The sequence below is a fragment of the Nilaparvata lugens genome, chromosome 1 (genome assembly GCF_014356525.2).
Source record: "Nilaparvata lugens isolate BPH chromosome 1, ASM1435652v1, whole genome shotgun sequence".
NCBI lineage: Eukaryota > Metazoa > Arthropoda > Insecta > Hemiptera > Delphacidae > Nilaparvata > Nilaparvata lugens.
In genome coordinates, this window is record NC_052504.1 from 1,012,014 (window position 1) to 1,037,937 (window position 25,924).

Here is a 25,924-nt window from a genome sequence, read left to right on the forward strand (position 1 = left end):
TATTAGAATTTGAATTTTGTGAATCAGTAGAAAGAAAATAGAAAAACAGATCCTGTTTTCTACCGACGGCTGTTGGATGACGCAATGATTATAACAGCTGCTTTTTAATTCTGTGTGGCCAGCTCACAAATCTTCTCCCATAAAGGCCATTCCACACAGCACGTGGCGTGCGTGGCTGGACGCACGCTAGCTACTTTTCAAAACATCGCTTCCCAGCTAATCAAATGAAGCAATTCACATAGCAGCCACGGCCACGCGGCAACGCTTGCTATACTAGCCACGCGTGGCTACCGTTCGCTCTCTGAGCGATCTTTTCAAACGTGTCCGCCACATTTGGTCCGAGCATGCGCAGAACGTATACTAGACGTATACTATCGTATAGAACGTATACTATCATTGTCAGCCTCAAGGTCGCGCATTAAATGATGGAATTCGCCATAGGTCTTCCTTTTTTTATTGATTGGATGTACGGACCCACTGGTCCCGTGCTGTCACCGAATACAATAAAACCAGCTCATTATCACTACTACTGCTGCTGCTGGAGTCATCAAACCAAGGTAAGCCACAAGAAAATCCAGATTCACACCACGGACCGTCGGAGTTGACATCTTCCTGCATACTGCGGGAAACGTGGCCGGTATAGCATCGCAAAAGTCGTGGCGGTGTGAATTGGCATGTGGCTAGCGTAGCCGGCGTGGCGTGCGTCCAGCTACGCACGCCACGTGCTGTGTGGAATGGCCTTAAGGATTACATGTAAACTTGGAAGGACCGTAGAAAGAGTCCTGAAGTCGGATTATAAATTTGATAGGTCATAAACCTGGTCCTGAACATAACGAACACAACTAAAAAAAATCATGTTTTTGGACTCAGGGACCTTGAAACGTATAGAAAACTTGAAATTGGGGTACCTTAATTTTTTTTGGAAAGCAATACTTTCCTTACCTATGGTAGTAGGGCAAGGAAAGTAAAAATCATCAATTCGATGCACACATAAAAAAGTTATTGACGTCAAAATTTGAGGCTCAATTTTATTTAGATTATTATAATTAAAGTCATAGTTGTATGATTCCTTATCCCCAACATATTCATGATTGTTTCCATAACTATTATGAAGAATTGGAAAACACAGTTTTATATTGTCATATCCACACATTTATTAGACATTAATAAAGGAATGCAGTTTTGTACAAAACTTTTTTCAACAAATTTGATTATGGAGAAGTGATAATAATAGAGCTTTAGCCTACAATTATTATGAATATGGTGAAAATTATTATATATTTCTATATAATGTCATTTTCATCATTGGAGTTGTATTTTTTAAGTATAACCATAGAGAAAAGATAGCATTGGAAGATATCTCTTGATATATGGCGTTCATGTACTAAATTTCATTTGTTGCTGGTGAGATATATGTGATATCTACTCATAATGAAAACACTGGGATTTTGTCAAAAAATATCACTTATTTATTATAAAATAATCCATTATTTATTTCATAATAATAAGCGATATTTCTTGACAAAATCCCAGTTTTTTCATTCAAAAATTTCACTGATAACTCGTACCGAAGCTCTTTTTCGTGAAGCTATGTGACGCTGGAAGTCTCTCATATTGTGCCGTTCTCACACTCTCACCCCAACAAACAGTGATAATAAACAGTAGAAATAAGCAGTAGTCGGCTTGATTAAAAAAATCGGCTTGAAATTTGGAACTTTAACTATACCATGGGATATCTTGTTATGCCATCTATTTTTTGGTGAAACTACTTCTGTGGTGAGGTCCACTTATGGCAGAGTTTTTTAGCAATGGTATTGCTATCCTTGTCTATCATTCAACAAAGCGGCTATCTCTTTCTCGTTTTGCTCTGTTGCCATCGTCTTTTAACAATGTAGAATTAATCATTAACAAAATATTTCATCTTAACTATGAAACTTCATTATGAAATTATTGAAAATATAATTAATTGCTTAATAAAAGATAATTGATTATTTTAAACGAGAATGAACAGTTAATTACCATATTAAATATTACCATAGAGAAACAATAGCGTAAGTAGATAGTCCATGATATAGAGCGTTTATGTCGCAACATTTACTGTTATATCTCAAGCAAATTATTGTAGATTTTTACTGTTTTGACCAAGTAAGAGTGTATGAACGGCTCAATATGAGAGACTACCAGCGTCATAAAGCTTCACAGGAAAGAACTACGTGGACTATCAGCTTACGATAACAGTAAAAGTTGCGATGTAAACGCCCTATACCATGGGATATCTACTTACGCTAGTGTTTCTCTATGATATTACATAAATAATCCTGTATCAGCTACAGTCTATAGAAGGCATTGGCAAGACAGAGGTTCGGCAACGTTGTTCTACTATATTTCTCCACTGCCATTATAACCTGCACTTTAGTATACCAGTTGATACTGTTCCAATCTGTCTGTGATAATTACATCTAAGTTAAACAGAGATTTAATAGAAATCTCCAAGATTAGAAAATTGTTACCGTATTCTTACAAATTTTATGGGGGTATAGGCGTATTGGGATAGGATTTTTAGATGTAATAATATTATACTAGTAGTTCTGTGAACAGTAGACCTCACGCAGTATTCTCATCCACACGTACCTGATTGAAACTATAGACCTTACGGAAATACAGCAATAGACTGGCTTCTCCACACATCTGTGTAATCACTTGTCAGCTGATTTATGATGAATAATTCTATAGTCTGATTTTACTCTAATATTGGCGTATGAAGGAGGCTCCTTTCTACTTCTATTAAAAAGGAACATATCTGTCAAATTTCATGAAAATCTATTACCACGTTTCGCCGTAAATGTGCAATATATAAACATTTAAACATTAATAGAAATGCCAAACCGTCGACTTGAATCTTAGACCTCACTTCGATCGGTCAATTATTATAATTGTGTATGTTTTTTGAGAAAATAAATTTTAATTCGAATTTGAATGTTTTAATTTTTCAGGGTGACGCCATCAGACAGAAAAGTACAAAGGAAATACCATTTCCAATTGTTTTCTTTGGTTCCATTACAACTGCGTTATGGTTTGTCTACGGCCGGATCATTGGAAAACCTATAATACAGGTCCGTATATATAAAATAATTTAAATTTTATCAAAAATTAATTTTCATCTCAATTATTTCCACTAAAGTGAGATCCACGTTATAATGGCAGTATTTGATAAACATTATAGTGTTGCTGACTTTATAACGTGATTTCATATAGACTGTATTATATTACTGACAGACTCCTTACAATGTGTGAATTCAGGGCTATAGTGCGGTCCACGTATATTGACAGTATTTAATTAACTTTGTGTTGCTATCCTTGTCTATCATTCGACAAAGCAGGTAGTACTATCCTTTTCTAGCTCCGCAATGGTGCCAAATCTGTTTTCGACATTGTAGAAATATAATTAATTAAGGCGGAGGATCGGCAACGCTGTTTTCCTATCTTTATCCACTTTCATTATAACGTGGACCTCACTATATAGGTACATTCTTCTATCCTATACTATTAAACGAGCAATTTCTGTTTATATGTTTGGATGTTTGTATTTCACCGGATCTCGAAAACAGCTCTAACGATTCTCACGAAATTCAGAACATAGTACGTTTTTAATATAAATATTCGATTGCACTACATCTGGTGGATTCGCGGAGGATCGGCAGCCTTGATTGCAGGTTGATTGGTTTGTGCTTTCCTCCCCTTCCCCCTCTCCCAAAGAGGCAAGATAACCTCTCCCTCCCCCCTCCTTCATCCTCCCCGTTTATCTTTCAACCCATCACTTCAAGAAGCGTGCTCGAGAAGTCAACAACGTTTATTCGTTCCGTTTCTCCTGTTCCGTAGCGTTCGAGTTGAATGCAATTACCTCGTTCCGTTTCATGATATATGTACAATATCATATAGGCCTACGCATAAAGACAGGATATCGTCAGCAGTAACTTCTACACACGAGATACAGTCCACTTCCTCGCCAGTTCCAAGGTTAGTGCAAATTAGTAGACTTACTTTTGGGGCTGTTGACGTTTTCGTGAATTAAATCTTAACTGTACCCCAATCCATAGGTTTGGGGACAGGACGGGATTACCAACGTCCCATCCCTGGGAAAACTCGCTGAAGAACATTAAAAGGATAATTATGATTCATCCTTGGGAAAACAGCTGATAATAATTCTTTGTCGTCTGTTGGTGATTGAAGTGAGTGAGCGAGTTCATGAGTGTGGGACTGTGTCAAAATTATGACTTAGCTGTTGAACTTTTGTAAACATTCAATCAGGTGCTAAGTGCCTTTTGCAAAAAAGCCGGGTTATTTTCAATCCTGATTAATTCCAGTAGATCCATCTTTTTGAAATGGTCTTCTCTGATTTGGTTCACGTGAAGTTAATCAGGAATAAAATTTAACCAGCTTTGTGCAACCGGGCCTTTGTGAGAAAAAATTTTGAATTCCTCTGCGAATTAATCTCAATTTACTGTGATTAGATAGAACATTTCTGTATGAATGTTACGGTATTGTAATTTCTTCTTTCGTAATAAATTTCTTATGCTTTTGTACTCCAGAGCGAAGCTCGGTCCCCGATATTTATTATAAAATAGAATCATAGTCCCCTTTTAAATTGTACCTGACGTTGGTGTGAACTCTGAAACTAGTTGTTATAATTTATATTCTTAATCTATTATTTTATTAATTTCAAAGGGTAGGCCTATTATAATTCTATTTCATAAATAAATACTGACAGACTATATTGGTCGTCATGAGATTGTGTGCGGGCTTATGAAGCTGTATGTGTGTTTCTCCAGTGTGGGTATATACTCTATATTTTCCCATTTCACAACACTTCTATTTTTCTCTTTCTGGAGGAGGTAGCTCTACACCCGGAGAATATTTTTGAAATACCATTTAAAGACAGACAATCTTTTTCCACATAAGAAGGAGCTTTTATTTTTAAATTATTACTTACTCCTCACTCTACAGGTCTTGGTCGACCTTTTCTTCTTTTGTTATATATTTTATTCTTCCATATACATTTCACCACTCTTCCATCTCCCATTCTCAACATATGCCCCATCCATCTTATTCTGCCAGCTTTTATCGGCCGCACGATGTCTTCATTGTTTAAGAATTCCTCTATTTAGGAAATAAAATAAAATAAATTTAACCTCAATTATTTACAATCGTTGACTTTTATATTTCAATTTCATATTATAAATTACATCTTTGAACACTACATAAATTCGAATTTATATCACTTTGATTAAGCTGATTTTACGACTCACACAGGCGCACAAGGAATCTTCCTTTTATCGGTGTTTTTACCTCACCCATTGTACTCATGGAGCTTAAATCGTATCTTCATTTAATTGACCGTACGGAGTGAGGTCTTTGTTTTAACTCGGATTTTCTTTCGTCTGTCTGTATGTAACGCCTTTACGGCCAAACGCGTTGATAGAGTTCTATGAGATTTGGCAGGAATATTCCTTTCATAACTGCGCGTCGATGTATACACAAGGTTTTTTGAAATTTTGCATTTTGAGTATGATATTAAAGGAAAAGAAATTTCCTCCATACTCCAATATCACTATATATATTATCTACTCCGAAGATAGGATTAATCAGATTATAGTTATCCATAATCAATCAGCTGACAAGTGAATTATTCATTGCATGCATTACACAGATGACTGGAGAAGCCGGTGAACAGGTGATACCAGATACTTGAGTGAGGTCTACTGTTTACAGAACTACTAGTATTATGACCAGGATATCATTTCGTTATTACTTCTAATTGAATAAATTAAAAGTTTCTTAATGTTTATGTATGTATTTAAGTTAAGGCTGTGCAAAGGCTAAAAATAAACATTCTACTTGTGATATTTTTTCAAATTTTTCGATTTGTATATCATCGAGCTATCAAAATGAAAAAGTTTTCTCAGGAAAACATTTTTTTTCCGATCATTACTTTTTGAGATAAGAGCGCCTAAAGTTTAAATTTTTGGGACAGAACATTTCAAATTCGTTAAGAGATAAATCCATGAGATTCAGAGGATAGATTCTTCATGGTATTGTTGATCTAGTAAAACAAAAACTCCCTGAAAATAATTTTTGAGAAAGTTATTCAATTTACCTAAAATGACTCAACTAAAAGTTATTTTTGGTTATTTTTTCAGAAAATTGAATAACTATCTTAAAAATTGATATTTTCTGAAAATGTTTGTTTTACTAGATCAACACCATGAAGAATCTATCCTGCAAATCTCATGGATTTATCTCTTACCGAATTTAAAATGTTCTGTCCCAAAATTTAAACTTTAGGCGCTCATATCTCAAAAGTATGATCAGAAAAAGATGTTTTCCTGAGAAAACTTTTTCATTTTGATAGCTTGATGATATAAAAATAGAAAAACTTTGAAAAATATCGCGAGTAGAAAGTTTATTTTTAGTCTTTGCACAGCCTTAAGTGCAGTAGCTTATATTTATTTTTTGTATTTTGTTTTAGGCAAATAAAAACAAATTCACAATTTAAAAATTCAAAATGACTTGACAAACTTCAACTGTGAATTTTCTCTACTTTTGGCTGTTCTAAGACCAGAATCAATATTATTGAAAATCAATCATCTACTTTTGTTTGTTTCCCAAATTCAATGATTGAAAATGAATAATTTGGCTACCGTTTACGTTTTTGTTTCAGATTCAGACAGGCATGGCATTTATTGTATTCAGTGGTCAACTAATGTTATTCTTCATATATCCTGCTGTCGACGTCAAAAAGAAAGAATAAATCAGTATTTATAAAAAATTCTGGTCCATGTCATTTCATATACCTAACTCTGTATAAACGTAACTGATAGAAAGCATGAAAAATTACTGGATTAGTACCGGTGCAGTGAAAATATTCTTCTTCTTAGTTTTGTGTTGGGCCTATTCAGGACCTCCTAAATATTTAAGTATTCTAATATTTAAGACTTTCTAAGTATTTAGGAGTCCCGGCCTGAGTGGGAATACTCAGTCCGTCAGATGATCGACGAGTATTGATAGTTCCATTATTAAAACTTTTGGGAAGAATATATTACTTTCCTTGCCCTATTACCATAGGTAAGGGAAGTATTGCTTTCCGAAAAAAATTAAGGTACACCAATTTCTAAATTTCAATACGTTCAAGGTCCCCTGAGTCCAAAAAAGTGGTTTTTGGGTATTGGTCTGTATGTATGTATGTATGTATGTGTGTGTGTGTGTGTGTGTGTGTGTGTATGTGCGTCTATGCACACGATATCTCATCTCCCAATTAAAGGGATGACTTGAAATTTGAAACTTAAGGTCCTTACAATAAATAAGGATCCGACACGAACAATTTCGATCAAATGCAATTCAAGATGGCCGCTAAAATGGAGATAATGTTGTCAAAAACAGGGTTTTTCTCGGAAACGGCTCCAACGATTTTTATCAAATTTATACCTAGAATAGACATTGATAAGCTCTATCAACTGCCACAAGTCCCATATCTGTAAAAATTTCAGGAGCTCCGCACCATCCATGCAAAGTTGGATTTTAGTTTCCCAATTATGAGGCTTCAGAAACAATTTAAACGAAAAATTTCAAGTTGAAAAGATTGAGCATGGAAATCTCTACAATTAATGTTCAGTAACATTTTCACCTAAAATTGAAAATAAGCTCGAAATTTGAGAAAATGCGATTATTCAATTGCAAACTGTTGATTCTATTAAATCATTCACTATCAAGAGATAGCAGACCTTCTGTGTCTCCAGCGTTATTGTCCTGTCACCAGCTGGCTCGGATCTTTGAATAGTAGACTTGAGATACGCGTTTACACTAGCGTCAGGTGATCAATTTTCATAACGGCAAGGAAAGTTGTGTGAGTGCGCAACACCAGATTTTTTACATTGTTTTTATTAATATGCTAAAAAGTAGCATATGTGAGTGAAGTGTTTTTAAAGAATTATAATGAAAAAACGTAGATCACAATCAAAATCCGTTTAATGAAGATGTATAAAATGAGGCACAATGATTTTTATATTTTATAGAAACAAAATAATTTTTCGCCGAATCAATCCAGCATTTAAATGCTTTCTGTAATTGAAAAATGTATGTAGGCTACTTATCCAATATAGTCATATTTTTTACGTACTGTAGGTTTTCTTGATTACAAATCTTATGTTTTATCTATACTATAATAAAGGAAAGAACTGGCTCATACAAGTACAAGATAGAATAATTATGTTTGACGCATCATCACGTCTAAACTACTCAACTGATTAACTTGAAATTTTGCATAGCCTATAGATTCTTAATCAACCGTGATGGTTATAGGCCTATTTTCAATTCTTCAAGATTTCAATACGACAAGTTTCAGTTTGTCAAGTTTTAAATAGACTCTGCGAAGCACGGGCTTTCTGCTAGTCATAGATAAAGTATTATCGATGGTAAAATAAACAGAGTATCAACATTTCTCTGGAAAAATATATTATTTTACTATAGGAAATTATTTAATATTTAACAAAAAATATTGTTCAAACTTTTCATGAACCAGAACACATCTATTATAGATTCGCAGCTCTATGGAAGAATAAATTATTCTTTCTATAGAAGATAATTGTTCTAACATTTCATAAACCAGTACACCTATATAGACATTTGGAACACACTCAGCCCTTCAGCTGTTAATAGATTCGCAGCTCTATGGAAGAAGATATTATTCTTTCTAATATATAGGATATACTGTTCCCATAGTTCGTAGACAGAAAGTTGGTCACTCATCTATATAGTATTTAAGTTGACATGCAATTGGAGTGGGAGAACTGCAGCCGTGACAAAGGTCTAGTACAAAGTAGGCAAAATATCGCATTCTTGAAAATCATACGGTGACGTATAGTCAAATTATATGACATAAACATGTTCTGACATCTGTTTCTGCTTTACAATAATTATCAAAACATTTGAATAATACAAGCATTCTGCCATTTATAAAATCAAAAACCTAACCTTTTAACCTACCCTTTCAAACCCTTAAGGTTTCTTCATCTTCTGGGTCGTTATTATATTTTATAGTTTGGCTATACGTCAGCTTGTGAATTTTAGGGATGAGATATTTTGATTTCCGTAGTACATTTGTAGAACATGTGTTCAGTGCATTATGAATGAAATGCATCGGATTTATCGGGATCGGTTTATTGCAAGACATTGGCTAATCAAGATTGTTTAATGGGTTAATCTGAAATTATAATAGTATAACGTTGTCTACTAACGCTTTTCCAGCTTATTAATTTTTTCATGTCACGTTTTTAGATTCTTGAAAAACTTTCAATTTCATTCTCTATTTGTACATGTTGAATGAACTTAAAATTGATATATTCAATGATCAAATGTTGATATGAAAATAATCAAGTAGCTCTTGCTTTTGTTTTTGTTAAGTTGGAATCTTTCTACTTCCCAACTGTACTGTAACTTACAGCTGATGATGATTGTGTGAGCACACACGAAAGCATGCTCCTGTAAAATATTAATTTTTATATAATTAAAGTGGATTTTTGACAACGTTTCAAGTCTAATCAATTATAAAATTGATATATTTAACTACATTATTAGAATCGGTGAATCATTTTCTATTAAGTACAGAATATTTTACAATACTACAATATTTGAAGCAGATAACCCGGGATCTTAGGGTCCAGAGCTATACCCAATTAAAACAGCTGGCTCTGGACAGACAAAGATGGAAAGCTGCCAACCAATCTTACGATTGAAGCAGAAGAAGAAGAAGACAGAAAATTTTAAAGTTGTAGGTCAATCTTAAAAGACGATGTATTTGAAGATACAGTGAATAAACTGTATGCTCAGTGTGGTTACTCTATCACTACTGTACTACACGTGACGTCACGCTGGCGTTCCCCCACCACTTTGAATGATACACCTGTGAGTGATCAACCTTCTGTCCACTAACGTTGTACTGTTCCTACTTTTCATGAACCAGTACACCTATTATAGACATTTGGAACACTCAGTCCTTGAGCTGTTAGTAAATTTGTAGCTCTTGACACATGTGAGTCATCAAACACTGGATTTCGGCTCAAAACAGCGCTGGCAACTCGGCTCCCGAGGTCACACATCGTAATCGTTATGTAGTTATCGTCCAACTTCAAAACTTGAATACGCTCGATGCTTTGTTTATTTCCTGAAAGTGAGACGAACACAGAATATTATTGAATAAATAAATATAATTTTATTGCCATAACATTCATAGAATAAAAGACAACGTCAATACACAATAGTTATTTGTGCAACTAGTGCGCAAAGTGACAGTTTGCTGCACCGAACGAAACGTTTACGCCCGAGCCGTAGGCGAGGGCGGAATGGTTTGTTGAGTGCAGCAGAGGAACTTTGCGCACGTATTGCACATTAAATTTTTCCTACAGTTACCATTGAATATGAAAAGTGGGTAATTATGGGTAAAATTGCCTGAAATCCATCAAATTTTTTTCTGTGTAATTTTATTATTGATAAAAACCTTAATTTATTGTCAAATTGAATAAAATGTTGTCCTTGGTTATAATATATATTAATAATTTGCTCGTTGTGCTTCGTTGCACCTCTGCTCACTATAGCAGCCCAGTCACTGTTACCAACTTCATTTTGATTTTGCTGCACTGTTGCTCCATATAACCTACTAACTATTTTGCGTTGTCATGTTGAAATCTGGAGTGCAGAAAAATTTTTCCCGCACTAGAGCGGAAAAGTGATTCTTTGCGTTCTGTAATCAGTGCAGCAATGGCCACTTTTCAAGGTACTGTAGGAAAAATAAAAAATATGGTGTGGCGCACTCACATGACTTTCCTTGCCGTTATGAAAATTGATCACCTGACGCTAGTGTTCACGCGCATCTCAAGTCTACTATTCAAAGATCCGAGCCAGCTGGTGACAGGACAATAACGCTGGAGACACACGAGCTCTGCAATCTCTTCGTAGTGGAAGATTTAATAGAATCAACTGTTGCCAACAGTTTGCAATTGAATAATAACATTTTATCGAATTTCGAGCTTATTTTCAATTTTAGATGGAAATGTTACTGAACATTAAAATTGTAGAGATTTTCACATACAGACCAATACTCAAAAACAACTTTTTTGGACTCAGGGGACCTTGAAACGTATAGAAATTTAGAAATTGAGGTACCTTAATTTTTTTCGGAAAGCAATACTTTCCTTACCTATTGTAATAGGACAAGGAAAGTAACATAAGGCACTAATAAAAGTGAGACATCACTGCTTTCAGCAAGAGCTGTGACTCTTGACCACAAAATATTTATCAAATTATTGATTTTTAAAGAGCAGCATGGGCGCCGACTTACCAAAACCTTTGGGTGGGCTCATCGGTCTGTTGTCTGGAAGGGAAGAGGGTATTCCAATCCCCCCCAAAAAACATAAGGGGTCCAGGGGGTTCACCCCCGAAAAATGTTAAAGTTTTAATATGCCTAGAAACTTTTTTAGGCCTGATTTCACCATTAAAAAACTAGCTTTTAGAGGCATTTTGATTTAGTAAGATGATTTTAAATTGGTTCTGTCATGTTTTTTGTTCGTTTATTCTTCGATTCATAAAAAAGTACATCATTAAAATAATGATAGGGAGAGAAAAAATAGGGTGACGTTGTGCTATTCCTCTCCCAAATTTAGATAAGGTTACACATAGTCCGAAATAGGTTAAGTCTTGTAGAATCTACTGTCACTCAAACCGATTATTTTTCATATAATCAGGCCTTTTCACTTATCACACATTCTGAACGGAGTGATCCGTGGTCTAGTGGATAGAGTGCCTGCGTAGCAGCATAGAGATCCCGGGTTCAAACCCTCTTAATACCAAAAGTTTTTTAACCAGATCACTCCCGTGTTATCGGATGGGCACGTTAAACTGTCGGTCCCGGCTGAAGTATGACAGTCGTAAGGCCCATTGACGGCTTAAATTATATATTCAGGCGGTGGGACCTTCCCGCAAGGGACTCCCCACCAACAAAAGCCATACGAATTTACTTTACTTATCACACAGTATTGGTGAACCAGGGAAGAGAATCTCAAAACACAATAAAATTTGTTTGTATGCTGAGTAGCAATTTATTTTTGACTGAAATAAAATGAAAACTTGATTGTTATTGTGCTCATAAAATTTGTTGAAGGAGTTTTTTATTTGAAGTATTTCTTCAACTTCTCAAGTGAATGAATGCGGCTCATCGTTAAATTGTTCTTTTATAACAACATTGAAAGTTAGTGTAAACACTAAACAGTAAACCTGTAATCTAACATTAATCCTGTAATGAAGAATAGGCCTGTTAAAAGAACATTGAGAATAATTATGTTCTCAACTTATTGGCTTTGAAATTGGACAATTTGCTTGGAATCAAATGTTGGATTTATGTGAGCCTTCTTTATTTATAAGTATGTATTTCATTCTATATATTGTTCTAACTTCTAACATTGACATTGATTAATATTGTAGACTAGCTGGCCCGGCGAACTTTGTACCGCCGAATAGTCAATGCATCTCATGGCAAACTTTAGCTGGATGCACACCTGAGGAGGTGCGATGCGGCATTTCGCATCCAGGTGCTTCTTGCTTATTGGTTTGAATGCAAGAGCTCACACACACTGAATCGGGCATGGCGTGGAACGTTGTGATAAGGCAACATCCATAAGATCAACTCTTTGTATTTATTTATTAATACAATTATTACGAATTATATGAATATGACCAGGAAAGAAGAACAGGCATAGTCCAAAACTATTCTGTTCCCAAATTTTGATCAAGCTGCGCCTCCTCAGGTGTGATTAGCCTTAGTTTAATCTGACGCACTATACAGAGTTATCATAAAAGAATGGTACGGTTTCGAACATGGTTTAAAGAAAAACCAAATTATTTACAGTTAATGTTGTTGATTCATCTAATTTATCGTCTCAAGCAGTTTTTACATAATATTAATGAATTTCAATATGTGCGCCCTTAGTCGGTCGACAAATTTCCTAACGATAATCAATTTCTCTCCAAATATTAGCTAAAATTTCGTCGGTTATGGTTGTCATTGCTTCATTAATTTCCCTTCTATAATTTTTACAGACTGAAAAAAAAAACTGGTATTCAAACTGGTACTCTCCATGTGAGTGGATGTGTTAACAGACACAATTCACGAGTATGGGGCTCTGAAAACTCACTCGCAATCGTTGAGAAACAACATGATTCGCCTAAAGTTGATGTTTGGTGTGATATGATTGAAAATCGCATAATAGGTCATTCCTTCTTTGCTGAAAGAACAATAATTAATGGAGTTGTGTATCTCGAAATGTTAATCAATTATTGCTTTTCTCAGCTGGATGAATTCGAAAACATTCATCATCTTCATTTCTAACAAGATGGTGTCCCCCACAATTCAGTACATTGGTGACGGACGCTTTGAACGAAAAATTTGGAGATCGATGGATAGGCCGGCAAGGACCTATGCTGGGGCCTCCAAGAAGTCCAGACCTGATACCTTGTGATTTTTTCTTGTGGGGTTACATCGAAAACATTGTTTATTCATGACCTGAACAACTTAAAAACAGGATTAATGAAGCAATAACACCCATAACGGAAGAAGTGTTAGGGAATGTTTGGAGAGAAGTTGATTATCGTTTGGACATTTGTCGTGCTACTAAGGGCGCACATATTGAAATTTATTAATTATGTAAAAGAACTGTTTGAGACGACAAATTAGATGAATAAACAACATCAACTGTACGTAATTTGATTTTTCTTCAAATCATGTTCGAAACCGCACCATTCTTTTATGATAACCCTGTATTTTTATGAAAATTATCCAACAATCAGTATTTACATATACCTCAATATGGACTTCCTATGTGCTTAGTTAGTTGTGCAGCAGTTTGTATTTTTCATTACTATTATCTGAAAAGGATTCTATTCTCCTCGAACATTTAGTGTTATAATGTTAGTATATAAATTTTCCAACTGCAAAATAAATAATTTACTAAAATCAATTATTCTAAACACCGAAAACAGCACAATTATTCGAAACAAAGAAATGTTTTTATAGCATGTAAGTCTTTAACCTGAGGCCGCACTGCTGGATGGTAACACACAGAACAGTCATTTTGATTTTAGTCGGGGCGTTTAGAGTAAATAAAATACATGGGCGGTTATGGAGCAGTGCACACTCTTGTCTACTATCTATTGACGGCTGTTGGATGACGTAATGATTATAACAGCTGATTTTTATTTCTGTGTGTGGCAAACTCTCAAATCTTCTCCCATAAGGATTACATGTAAACTTTGAAGGACCGTCGGGAAGAGTCCTGGAGTCGGATGATAAATTTGATAGGCCATAACCTGGTCCTGAACATAATGAACCCAACTAAAAAAAATCATCAAATTCGGTGCACACATAAAACATTTATTGAATTCGAAATTTGAGGCTCGATTTTTATTTATAGGCTATAGATAAACTTAATAAATAAAAAATATTTTACAGTTATCAAAATACTATTTTCTGTTCACAATAATAAATAATTGATCACATTTTGGCTCAGCTCCCAGAATATTTTTTGGGAGGGCTCCAGCCCACCCGGGCCTTATAGAGTCGACGCCAGTGGTTATAGCCCATTTAAAACAACTTTCGACTTGGAGGGATATGCGGGTGAATAGAAATGGAGGAATATCAGCCAATTACAGTCTTTTATTTCACAAGTGTTTATTATTATTATTTTTTGACGTGCTCATACAATGTAAAGTTGTTCTGGCAATAAACAATCTTGAATCTTGATTAATAGAGTCATAGAAAAAAGCGCAGTTGCCAATTTGTCGATTAGACTCAGTCGACTCAGTGCTTTCAGAGAGGAAACAAGGTAAGCGTATAATGAGACGGTGTTGAACACTCATTAAAGAAAACACATCGTTGTCCGCTTATTAGTACGGCTACATCGTCACCGCTGTATCCCTACTTTTCTCAGCTCTGGTTTTAACTAGTAGAGTTAGGCTCAACTCACACTTACGCGACTCAGGTCGAGAAGAGACTCGACTCTAGTCAAGAGCATGTGTTCTCAAATGGTGACGTCGCGGAGACTAGAATCGACTGGTCTGAGTGTCACCGTTTGGAAACACATGCTCTCGACTAGAGTCGAGTCTCTTCTCGACTAGAGTCACGTAGGTGTGAATTGAGCCTTAGTGGTCGAGTAACTGGCATAGGCTACTAGCTCTACCGAGCTAACTCTACTCTACTTACTGGTTCACAAGATAGTTAGTACTTGCCCAGGTAACTCTACCACTAACTTTACTAATGAAAACCAGGCTTTATGCCGGTTACAGAGCTCGACCGACCGTCAGTGCGTATGTACCATCCTGACCATACGCATCCATACATCGGTTTTACACATTCAGAGCTCTCCTGACGAACGAACTGATCTTACTCACAAAATGGACGCGTTTACAAGTTGCTTAATTGCAGCTTATTATCCTAGTAATTGAACAGAGGAGTAAAAGAAGAAGATATCAAGTTCACCCGATGGTCTCCCAAAGAGCATTTCAAAGTGAATTTAGTACCATTAAATACATCATTGCTTGGGGATGAAGATCAATTTTTTAACTACCTCAGAATGTCCATCAGAAATTTTGATGAGTTATTTCGAGCTTGTATCACCATTGGGAATACTTGCAGTCACTTTAAGCTACGGATCAAATAAATGTACATAATAATATATGATTTTTCCAATAAAAAATTTAGAAATGATTGAAGAAATGTATAGAAAAACTCTGAATTCAAATATTATACCTTTAATTAAATTCATTCATTATGCTATTCAATTCAATATCAGCTGATTGTCGGGCAGAGGTGTCAGCACATTGGTTATGTTGCGATCGGGTTACTGATCAGTACAGCTCTGAAAGCTTCTATTTGCTTCAATAGCGCGCCAGTCGACCGATGGAACGGATGCGCACGAGCTTGACCGATTGTCTTCGTACGCAGTGTAAAACGCACGGTCCTGACCGTGCGCATGCGTGCCGTCAGTCCTGCTCTGTACGGATACATGGAATATCTATGGAAAATACAAGAGCGACTGAGGTACGCACTGACGGGCGGTCGAGTTCTGTAACCGGCCTCAAGGTTCAAGGCTTAGGCTCAAGGTTCACCTCTATAGAGTCCATCAGCAATCGTAAAACTTACATCTAAAACTATTATCTCAAAACTATATCAAAGACTATAAAACTATAATCACAAAATTTACCAAAAAAATAGAATGGGTCCCATATTACTGTGATTATTGGCAAATAAAGAAAGGTCCAAAAGCATCTCAATGATATCCTGTTCAAGATTTGCATAGTTATTCAGTTAACGGCTACCCTATATTATAGTAGGCCTACACAATGTAATTTTTTTTTCGTTAGGGCTAATCTTAAATATAAATAAAAATCTAAGTAGCCTACCCTTTTGTAAAATTGTTTTATGATGCCATTATAATAATTTTACAAGAGGGTACTTAGATTTTTATTTTCATTTCTACCCTATAAATTATTACACTCACCTTCTTTACTTTGCTTAATCAATATGTTGGATTTGTCTCCTTTGATGCGGAAATAGTTGATTTGTTCTGTTGTAGTATTTTTCTTGAGCCAAGAAATCTTCACTTCAGAGGACGCCTCGATTTCGATTTTCAATTGTGGGCATGATTTTGCGGCTTTGTTTGTTACACTCTGCTTCACTGCTTTATGTTCAATTCCTCGGACGACGTACCAGGTTCCGGTCAGCTGTTCAATCAATCAGTCAATCAATCTCTTTATTGAAGACATACAGGTGGGTGAAAAGTCCGAGAACGGCTTAATAACTCATACACAAAGGTAATTTGATTGTGGGTGTGATTGGGGATCCTACTCAAATTGAAAATACTACTTCACTATGACTTCAAAAATCTGGTCCGCCTTATTGAATGCAACTTTATTTTCTTAAATAGGAAGGTGGTCATACTATACATGATTTCGATACGGAATTTTAAGAAAAAAGAAGAATGGCGGAAACCGCATATCAATATCTTAAACCGTTCAGAAGATATTCACATTATTAATCAATACTATTCAAAACAGAAAGGAGAGAAAAAAGTATGAGAACGGCTTAGTATCTCATAAAAGATTGTGATTCAAAGGTGGGTGTGATTGGGGATACCTTTCAAATTGAAAGTACTACTTTACTATGACTTCAAGAATCTGGTCCGCCATCTTGGATCCGCCATATTGAATAAAACTTTATTTTTTTAAATGGGAAGGTTGTCATGCGATACATGATTTCAATATGAAATTTCAAAAAAATGAATGGTGAAAACCGCACATCGATATCTTAAACCGTTCAGATGTTATTCACATTATTAATCAATATCATCATAGCCACCTCTAATACAAGGCCCGGCCTACGATATTGCTAAGTCGCAGTATAGGCCTAGAATCTAATACATGATTAGTGAAGAAGATCAGCTGGTATTTTTTTAAATCTTTTTCACCAATCATGTATTAGATTCTAGGCCTACACTGCGACGTTACAATATCGTAGGCCTTTTATTAGAGGTGGCTATGTCTTCTGAACGGTTTGAGATATCGATGTGCGGTTTTCACCATTCATTTTTTTCTTGAAAATTCATATCGAAATCATGTATCGCATGACCACCTTCCTATTAAAAAAAATAAAGTAGATAATTTATATCATGAACAAGAAAACTAGATAATTTATATATAATGAACTCTTTGTTTTTTATTAGAGCCTCTGATATTTTAGGCAGTTTTGAAATTTATCTCTGATATGTAGCCTACTGACGATATGGAATATAATTGATATATTGGATTGAAAACAGTGGAAAATTTATACATGAAAAATTCAATATTATATGAAGAGGTCATCGACACTTTATATTGGTACTGAATATGTAAATAATCTGTTTAAAACAGTTGAACTTTGAACAATAGGATCTCTGATATTACGTCACAACTTCGTCATTGTCATCTAATCAACAACTTTTATGCTCTATATAACTCACCACTACTGACTGGAACACATAATATTTAGGACTACTTTTGAAACAATTACCATGCAGATAAGGCTATCCCATATGGTTATCACAGAGAATGAGTCTTTAATATTTAATGACAATTATGGAGAGAAACAGTATTGGATTTATCCTGTCGATTCTCTCCCAATCATTAATTTGATATTGTGATTGTGGAACGTAATAAATAAATAAAAATTGAATCTTGAACCAAAGTTTTAATAAAATTTTATTTTCGGAATAAAGCAGCCTCTAACATAACATATTATTTCTGAAATACAGTTTGCATATTGGAGAGGCCTTTTCAAAAACTATGTAGGTTCAGACGTGTGGAAACGATGATAATAATGAACATAGTATTTTTATTTACTCTAGCAATTGAATTTGAATTTCAATCTATTCACAACACACAAGAATATACAATGATAAAAAGCGATAATCAATTGAACAATAATTATTACAATAAAAGTAACAATGCAAATAACACATAAAAAATTAATATTGCTAAAAATATGTGGTGTGCTGAAAGAAATTGAATTCTAGAACTCTAGCAATTGAATTTGAATTTGAATCTATTCACAACACACAAGAATATACAATGAGAAAAAGCGATAATCAATTGAACAATAATTATTACAATAAAAGTAACAATGCAAATAACACATAAAAAATTAATATTGCTAAAAATATGTGGTGTGCTGAAAGAACAAAATACTTTGCCAACTATGGTTTCCCATGTAATAGGCAGGTAAGGTATAACTGAAAGGGAAGAGTGTGTGATAGGGAAGTGAAAGAAGGTAGGTAGATAGGCAGGGTTGGAAGAAGGTAGATAGAATGTGAAATTATAATGCAGGTAACAGTTTTACAATAATTTAAAGATTGAGAAAAATGATTGCTTTTTATCCAATTAATGATTTCCTGCTTCATTTTCTTTGTAATTTTAGCATTGTTTAGATGATATGATCTGGAATTTTATTGATTATTAGGCCTATATAGTACTTAGATAAATAAGTTGCCGTCTAATATGTTTCAATATTAGTATTATATTATATCATATAATTATTTGAAGTAGGTCTCAAGCTGTAATGTCTATTCATGAGTTGTTGGTGCATGGAAAATTGGTTCTATTTTTTTTTAAATATTCAATTTACATTATCAGCATATGACTGTCTAATTGTTGAAACATTAAATTGATAAAATATAAGGTTTGTCTGGAAAAATCTGGGTTTATTAAAAACAGATTTAATTATTAATTTCTGCATTATGGACAGTTCTTCCAAATGGGAATTGTAGCACCCTTCCCATAACTTTGACTCAATAACAGCCAACATAAATTTAAAAATCTACTTTGTGAAAATAATAAAAGGCTGAAAATTTTGTGAAGTGAACAACTATTTTGACTTGACCTATTTCGGACTATGTGTAACCTTATCTAAATTTGTGAGAGAAATAGCACAAGGTTACCTTATTTTTTCCCAAATGGGAATTGTAGCACCCTTCCCATAACTTTGATTCAATAAATTTAAAAATCTACTTTGTGAGAATAATTAAGGGCTGAAAATTTTGTGAAGTGAACAACTAACTACATGACTTAACCTATTTCGGACTATAATGTGTAACTTTATCTAAATTTGTGAGAGAAATAGCACAAGGTTACCTTATTTTTTCTCTCCCTATCATTTTGATGATGTAATTATTGTATGAATCAATAAAGAATGAAAGTCTTGTAATAAGACCTAAGTAGGCTTATTATTTATAAAATTGATAATCTTATACCACTTTTACCGGTTTATTAATAGGAACTAAAAAAACCTCAAGGCTGTAGCAAAAAATTATTGTAGCTAACCAAAAATTATTCTCTACCAAAATGATCTTACCTTGGTGACATCCTCAGACTTAGTGAACGTAGGACAAGTCTGATCCTCACTGAATGAGACTGAGATCAAAGCCGATAGGATGCAAAGTTTGAATATTTGCCTGTAAAAGAATTAAATTCAAATATTCTTTATTCCAGAAAATGCATTTATACAATAATAAATACAATTTCAATGATTGTAATAGAAATGTATGGAATCAAGGCTGTTCAGTACACTTTTTCATTACGGTATTTAAATTGGATAATCTTTTCCAATACAATTGTTAAGATCATTATAATTGATTGATTGAGTACTTTATTTATGTAGATTACAATATATACGGCTTATACACTTGTATACAATAGCTTACAATACAGCAAAGTTATAGATGAATTTACATAATATAGACTAAGAAAATAACTATTGAACTGTATATTATATGAAAAAGCATTTGTAATATAATAACTATAGATAATAATCATATTGTTATGCACCTACATAAATTGGCGGAGCTTTGGACATATCAATGTCCATTCTTTGGGAAGAATATTAAAAATATCCTCCCCACTAACTCTCTACCAAAAAAAATAATTGGAGGCGCCGGGTACCGATCCCGGTACCTCTCGCAAGCCAAGCGAGAAAAAGAGTGAGAAAAAGTGGCAACTGGAATTTTTAAGTGGTCTAATAAGCGAGTTATGGGTTGTTGAAGTGCTAACTCCGTTTTCTTTCCAGATCATAAACGGTTTCGACTATATTAGCAGAATTTCTCTTAAAAATTCAAAAAATGTATCTCTCCAAACTAAAACATTTCATTTCCCATATCGTTCATAAATAACAAGGTAACTTTTTTGTAAATTCGATAACTTGCTTATTTTGGCATAATTCGCGAAAAACCCCATATTAGAACAAAGCCAATGATATTCTGAATGTATTAAAAAAAAATCCAATGGAAAATTGGAAACCGTTTATGATCTGGAAAGAAAACTGAGTTCAACACTTCAACAACCCATAACTCGCTTATTAGACCACTTAATTCCAGTTGCCACTTTTTCTCACTCTTATAATGATCTCAACAATTATATTGAAAAATATTATCCAACCGTTGATGATATGGAAAGAAAACTGAGTTCAACACTTCAACAACCCATGACTCGCTTATTAGACCACTTAAAAATTTCAGTTGCCACTTTTTCTCACTCTTATAATGATTTTAACAATTGTGAAGATTATCCATTTTAAATAATGAAAAAAGGTGTACTGAACAGTCTTGAGGTTCCAATAAATAAACTAGTGACCCCCTGGCTCCAACTCCCTCAAGAGCTGTTGTATTGTTTCGTAATAAATTAAATCTTCAAACCCCCAACTTTTAATTATAGAGTTGATGAAAATTATGAAAGTAGCTAAATATTTCTCTTACAATAATAATTTGACAGTAGGTTTATCCATTGGGGATAATCCTATTTGAAATGAGAAATTACTTTTCAAATATTACTCTATCGCTTCAACATCTTTGACCCTCATATATGAGTCATGATTAATTTTTATAATGAGAAGGTGGTCATGAGATACATGATTTCGATACAGCAGAGTTTCAAGAATAAATAAATGCTCTTCAATGTTTCTTTTCATTACGAACCGCAAAAATATGGATAAGAATAGAATATAATAGATGTTTATTTCATCAAAAATAATATTTATAATAATTGATAATATTTTTGACAATTATTTTTTAAATATTGATAATATTTATGATATTTTCTATTTATTTGCTCATTTCAGTTCAGTTATTCAGAAGTCCATATCTTTGAACATTTTTGCTTATGGGAACTGACAAGTAGGACCGTATATAGTAGATTCATACTTGCTTAGCAACGTTCTTCATAAAAAGTCCTACGTAAAGGCTAAATATTATTTTTTCTTTAGGGCTACTCTTCAATATAAATAAACATAGAAATGTAATTACCATTTTTGAAATTATTTAGTCCTAATTTTAAAAAGGGTATTTGGATTTCTATTTTTATTTCTATTTTATTATTCATAAATTCATACATACATTACATTACGAATCTTTTCATACATTTTCAATAATATAACAATATTCAGGGTTTACAAAATATACCTCACTATATAATATATGTGTCGAGGTATATAATTATATTATAGCCTACATACTAATAAAGCCTTCATATTATTAAAATAAACCAGGCCTATTCCATTAACGATGAAGGATCAAGCTGGATTCACACAACAGTGAAAGTGAAAATATAATATTTCCATAAGTTCTAATGGCAATATTCATAATCACTGAGTAAGAATAGTCCAATATCAATATAGGATTTAAATTTTCTGTTTTGTGTGCAAATCCATGCATGCATCTGCAGAGCTAATTTTCTTGCCTCAGTAACTTTAAATGTGTACGCAGTTTACGAAAAATTGAAGTATTGCTCTTAAAAAGGAATTTGATACTCAGTTGCATTAATATTATTTGCCAAATACAAGAAATATTTTTACAAATAAAAAGAATCATTAAAATACAATAGTTTTTGGCGTGACTGGAAAAAGAAGCCTTGAGCTCCAGCCACGAGTTCTAAAAATAAAAAATACATTTTTAATCTAATAACAGCAGTACAAATGAACCATTCTGTTGATGGATAATAATCTATGGATGTTGAATTTTATCAATAATCCAAGTACTTGATAACAAAAATATAAATGCACAGAAAAATAATATAATAATAGTCGAATTTTAATAATTTTTACACAATGATCAATAATTAATATTGCCAAAATTATTCAGCCAACTCAATTCTCAATTTTAAAATGATAGTTTTGTTTCACCCACGATTTTATTAATTTCAATTTGGTTTTTGTTATTTTATCCTTGATAAAATCTTCCGAAATGTATTTATTAGTTTATTACTCTGATAATCAAATTGGTGTTTACTAGATGTTAATGGAGTAATTAAGGGGAGCAGGCCAAAAAATAGATAACTTCATAAGCCGTAAAGTTAACATATGTACCTTTTTCTTAGGATTCCTTTGAAGTACACGATTTTATAATTTCAATTTGGTTTTTGTTTCTTATCCTTGATAAAGTCTTCCGGAATTTTATTTATTAATTTATTACTCTGATAATCAAAAATTGGTGTTTACTAGATGTTAATGGAGTAATTAAGGGGAGCAGGCCAAAAAAAGAATAACTCAATAAGCCGTAATGTTAACATAAGTACCTTTTTCTCAGGAATTCTTTGAAGTAGACGTCTAAAATTTTTTACAGTACTTCTCAGCACTATTATGAACAATTTAGCGAGAGGTAATTCAGAAATAACTTTTAAATTCCATTTTATATGCCTTTTTGTAATTCAATACTGTGTTTTCGAGCAGTCATTCAGCAAAAAAATCATATTTAGTGAAAAAATGGTTGAAAACTGAAAAGCTTGTGCTAAATTATGTAAATAGGTCATGTTATTCAGTGTTCAAAATATCAGGTTGATCGGTTGGATAGATCTCTGATAAAAGGTACATATAGCGTACATATGTTAACATTACGGCTTGTGGAGTTATTTTTTGGTCTGCCCCTTAATATTGAAAACATTTATTATAATGAAGGTAAACTCTACTTTGTTGTAGTTTAGACTATGTGCATCTTTGTAAATATTTTTAAAACACTTACTTTTTTGATGAAATAAGGAATGCATTCCACTACAGAGGAGAAGCTTCATCGGCCTCTCATAAGAATTATGCGTTTCTTTTAATATTTACAAAGAAAGAATGAATGACTGCCTTTATTTTATACCTAGGAGGACGAGTTAGGGCGCAGTCGGTCCTCTCTTACACTTAATTCTCAAGATACACAGTGTCTGAACTAAATCACAGATATTTTATAGTGTTTCCTCATGGAAAACAACATCAAGTAAATTTTATATTCGAATCCAAGGAAATTGTTTTAAAAGTAGAACAGTTTTTGGGTTCACTCACCGTAAACAAGACATGATTATCTGCTGGATACTTTCTCCTAGATGGCTGTCAGTCAACTGACATTATTTAAAGTCATCTGCGGTGTTATCAGCAAGTGGATACAAGTTATTGGAATAATGCTCCATCACTATTTAGACTATTGGTAGCTGAGACTGCTGTAGGCTACTATCAATATTGTCAGAGATAACCTTCTGCCCTCCATCTACACTTCCTAATGAATTTTCATCCAATTCTCTGCTTTCGACTCGAGCTGACCAGTCTTGAAGGAAATCAGTTTTTGATGATTAGTCCAGTCAATATAGACATAAAAATCTGGTGTGGCGCACTCACACAACTTTCCTTGCCGTAATGAAAATTGATCACCTGACGCTAGTGTTCTCGCGCATCTCAAGTCTACTATTCAAAAATCTGTCCCAGCTGCTGACTGGACAATAACGCTGGAGATACGATGTCTGCTATCTCTTCATAGTGAATGATTTAATAGAATCTTCAGTTGCCAACAGTTTGCAATTGAAATAATCACATTTTCTCGAATTTCGAGTTTTTTTTCAATTTTAGGTGAAAATGTTACTGAACATTAATTGTAGAGATTTTCATGCTCAATCTTTTCCTCTTGAATTTTTTTGTTTAAATTGTATCTGAAGCCTGATAATTGGGAATCTAAAATCAAACTTTCAAAGATGAGGCGGAGCTCCTGGAATTTTTACAGATATAAGACTTGTGGCAGTTGATAGAGCTTATCAATGACTATTTTAGGTATAAAATTGATCAAAATCGTTGGAGCCGTTTTCGAGAAAATCGCGAAAAACCCTGTTTTTACAACAATTTACTGTGATTAGATAGAACATTTCTGTATGAACTATGAATGTTATTAAAATTTCTTCTTTCGTAATTAATTTTTTATGCTTTTGTACTCCAGAGCGAATCTCGGTCCCCGATATTAGTAGGTTATGTTGAAAAAATACAAAATATATCACCATATATTAACTACTTATAATTTTAAATATTGAATAAAGGTAATTGATGGATAAAAAAACCCACTACCAACTCTGGTAAATTCAACATATTTGTGCTAGGTTTCAAATCATCAGTGGTCTAGTTATGGCATGAATGAGCATCACATGAACCAGCAACACCATATTTATTTATATTAATAACTAGTAGTTCTGTGAACAGTAGACCTCACGCAGTATTCTCATCCACAAGTACCTGATGTCAACTGTTTTAAATGTTAACAAAATCAGTTCACGTTTGAATTTGTATTCCATAATTTATTAATATTTATGTTAATTTAAACAATGAATAGAATATATTTCTATTCCAGAATTTATATAATATTTATCCAGTTCCGTGATAATCTTTCCATCTAATGAAAATTATTTTTTTTTCAATCAAAAATATTATAATTTCTTCAGCATTATTTAGATCATTTGATTATTTTTAATCACCTATTAAATTAGTTTTTTCGAATGTGAGAATATTGATACTGATGGACACGCATAATAATAACATGACTGCAAAACAAAATATTGAAATCAAAGACCTTAAAGCTGCTATTAGACCAAATTTATTCACAAAATGATAATAACTCAATCCTTATAGATTATATTAGATTGAACATAACTTATCATACACATGATGAACATGTGTGTTTGTCAACTTGCGTTCAATCTAATAGAATCTATAAGGATTAAGTTATCAAGATTTTATTAATAACTTTGGTGTAAACCCAGCTTAAAGATGCATATCTCTTCAAGGTCTTTGATTGAAACTATAGACCTTATACAAATACAGTAATAGACTGGCTTCTCCACACATCTGTGTAATCACTTGTCAGCTGATTTATGATGAATAATTCTATAGTCTGATTTTTACTCTAATATTGGCGTATGAAGGAGGCTCCTTTTTCCTTTTATATTATCCTTGAAATGCTAAATTTCCAAAAACCTTGTATATACGTCGACGCGCAATTTAAAAAGGAACATA

At 33.6% G+C, this 25,924-nt stretch overlaps 2 protein-coding genes across 2 annotated transcripts in view; one reads left to right on the forward strand and one right to left on the reverse strand.

The window, feature by feature from the left end:
- LOC111048985 (polypeptide N-acetylgalactosaminyltransferase 5) overlaps positions 1–6,826 on the forward strand; it is a 35,401-nt gene extending 28,575 nt beyond the window's left edge. Inside the window, 2 exon segments of the mRNA XM_039426927.1 lie at positions 2,994–3,113; positions 6,719–6,826. Coding sequence (XP_039282861.1) covers positions 2,994–3,113; positions 6,719–6,808 — 210 coding nt within the window. The 3' untranslated portion in view covers positions 6,809–6,826.
- Positions 6,827–8,004: 1,178 nt separating this feature from the next.
- LOC120351127 lies at positions 8,005–24,745 on the reverse strand. Its single transcript, XM_039427222.1, has 4 exons — positions 23,939–24,745; positions 19,982–20,081; positions 16,599–16,821; positions 8,005–10,216 (listed from the first exon to the last, which is right to left on the reverse strand). Exons 1-4 carry the CDS (start codon positions 23,950–23,952, stop codon positions 10,005–10,007), a joined length of 549 nt encoding a protein of 182 aa, XP_039283156.1. The 5' UTR covers positions 23,953–24,745; the 3' UTR covers positions 8,005–10,004.
- Between the last annotated feature and the right edge of the window lie 1,179 nt (positions 24,746–25,924).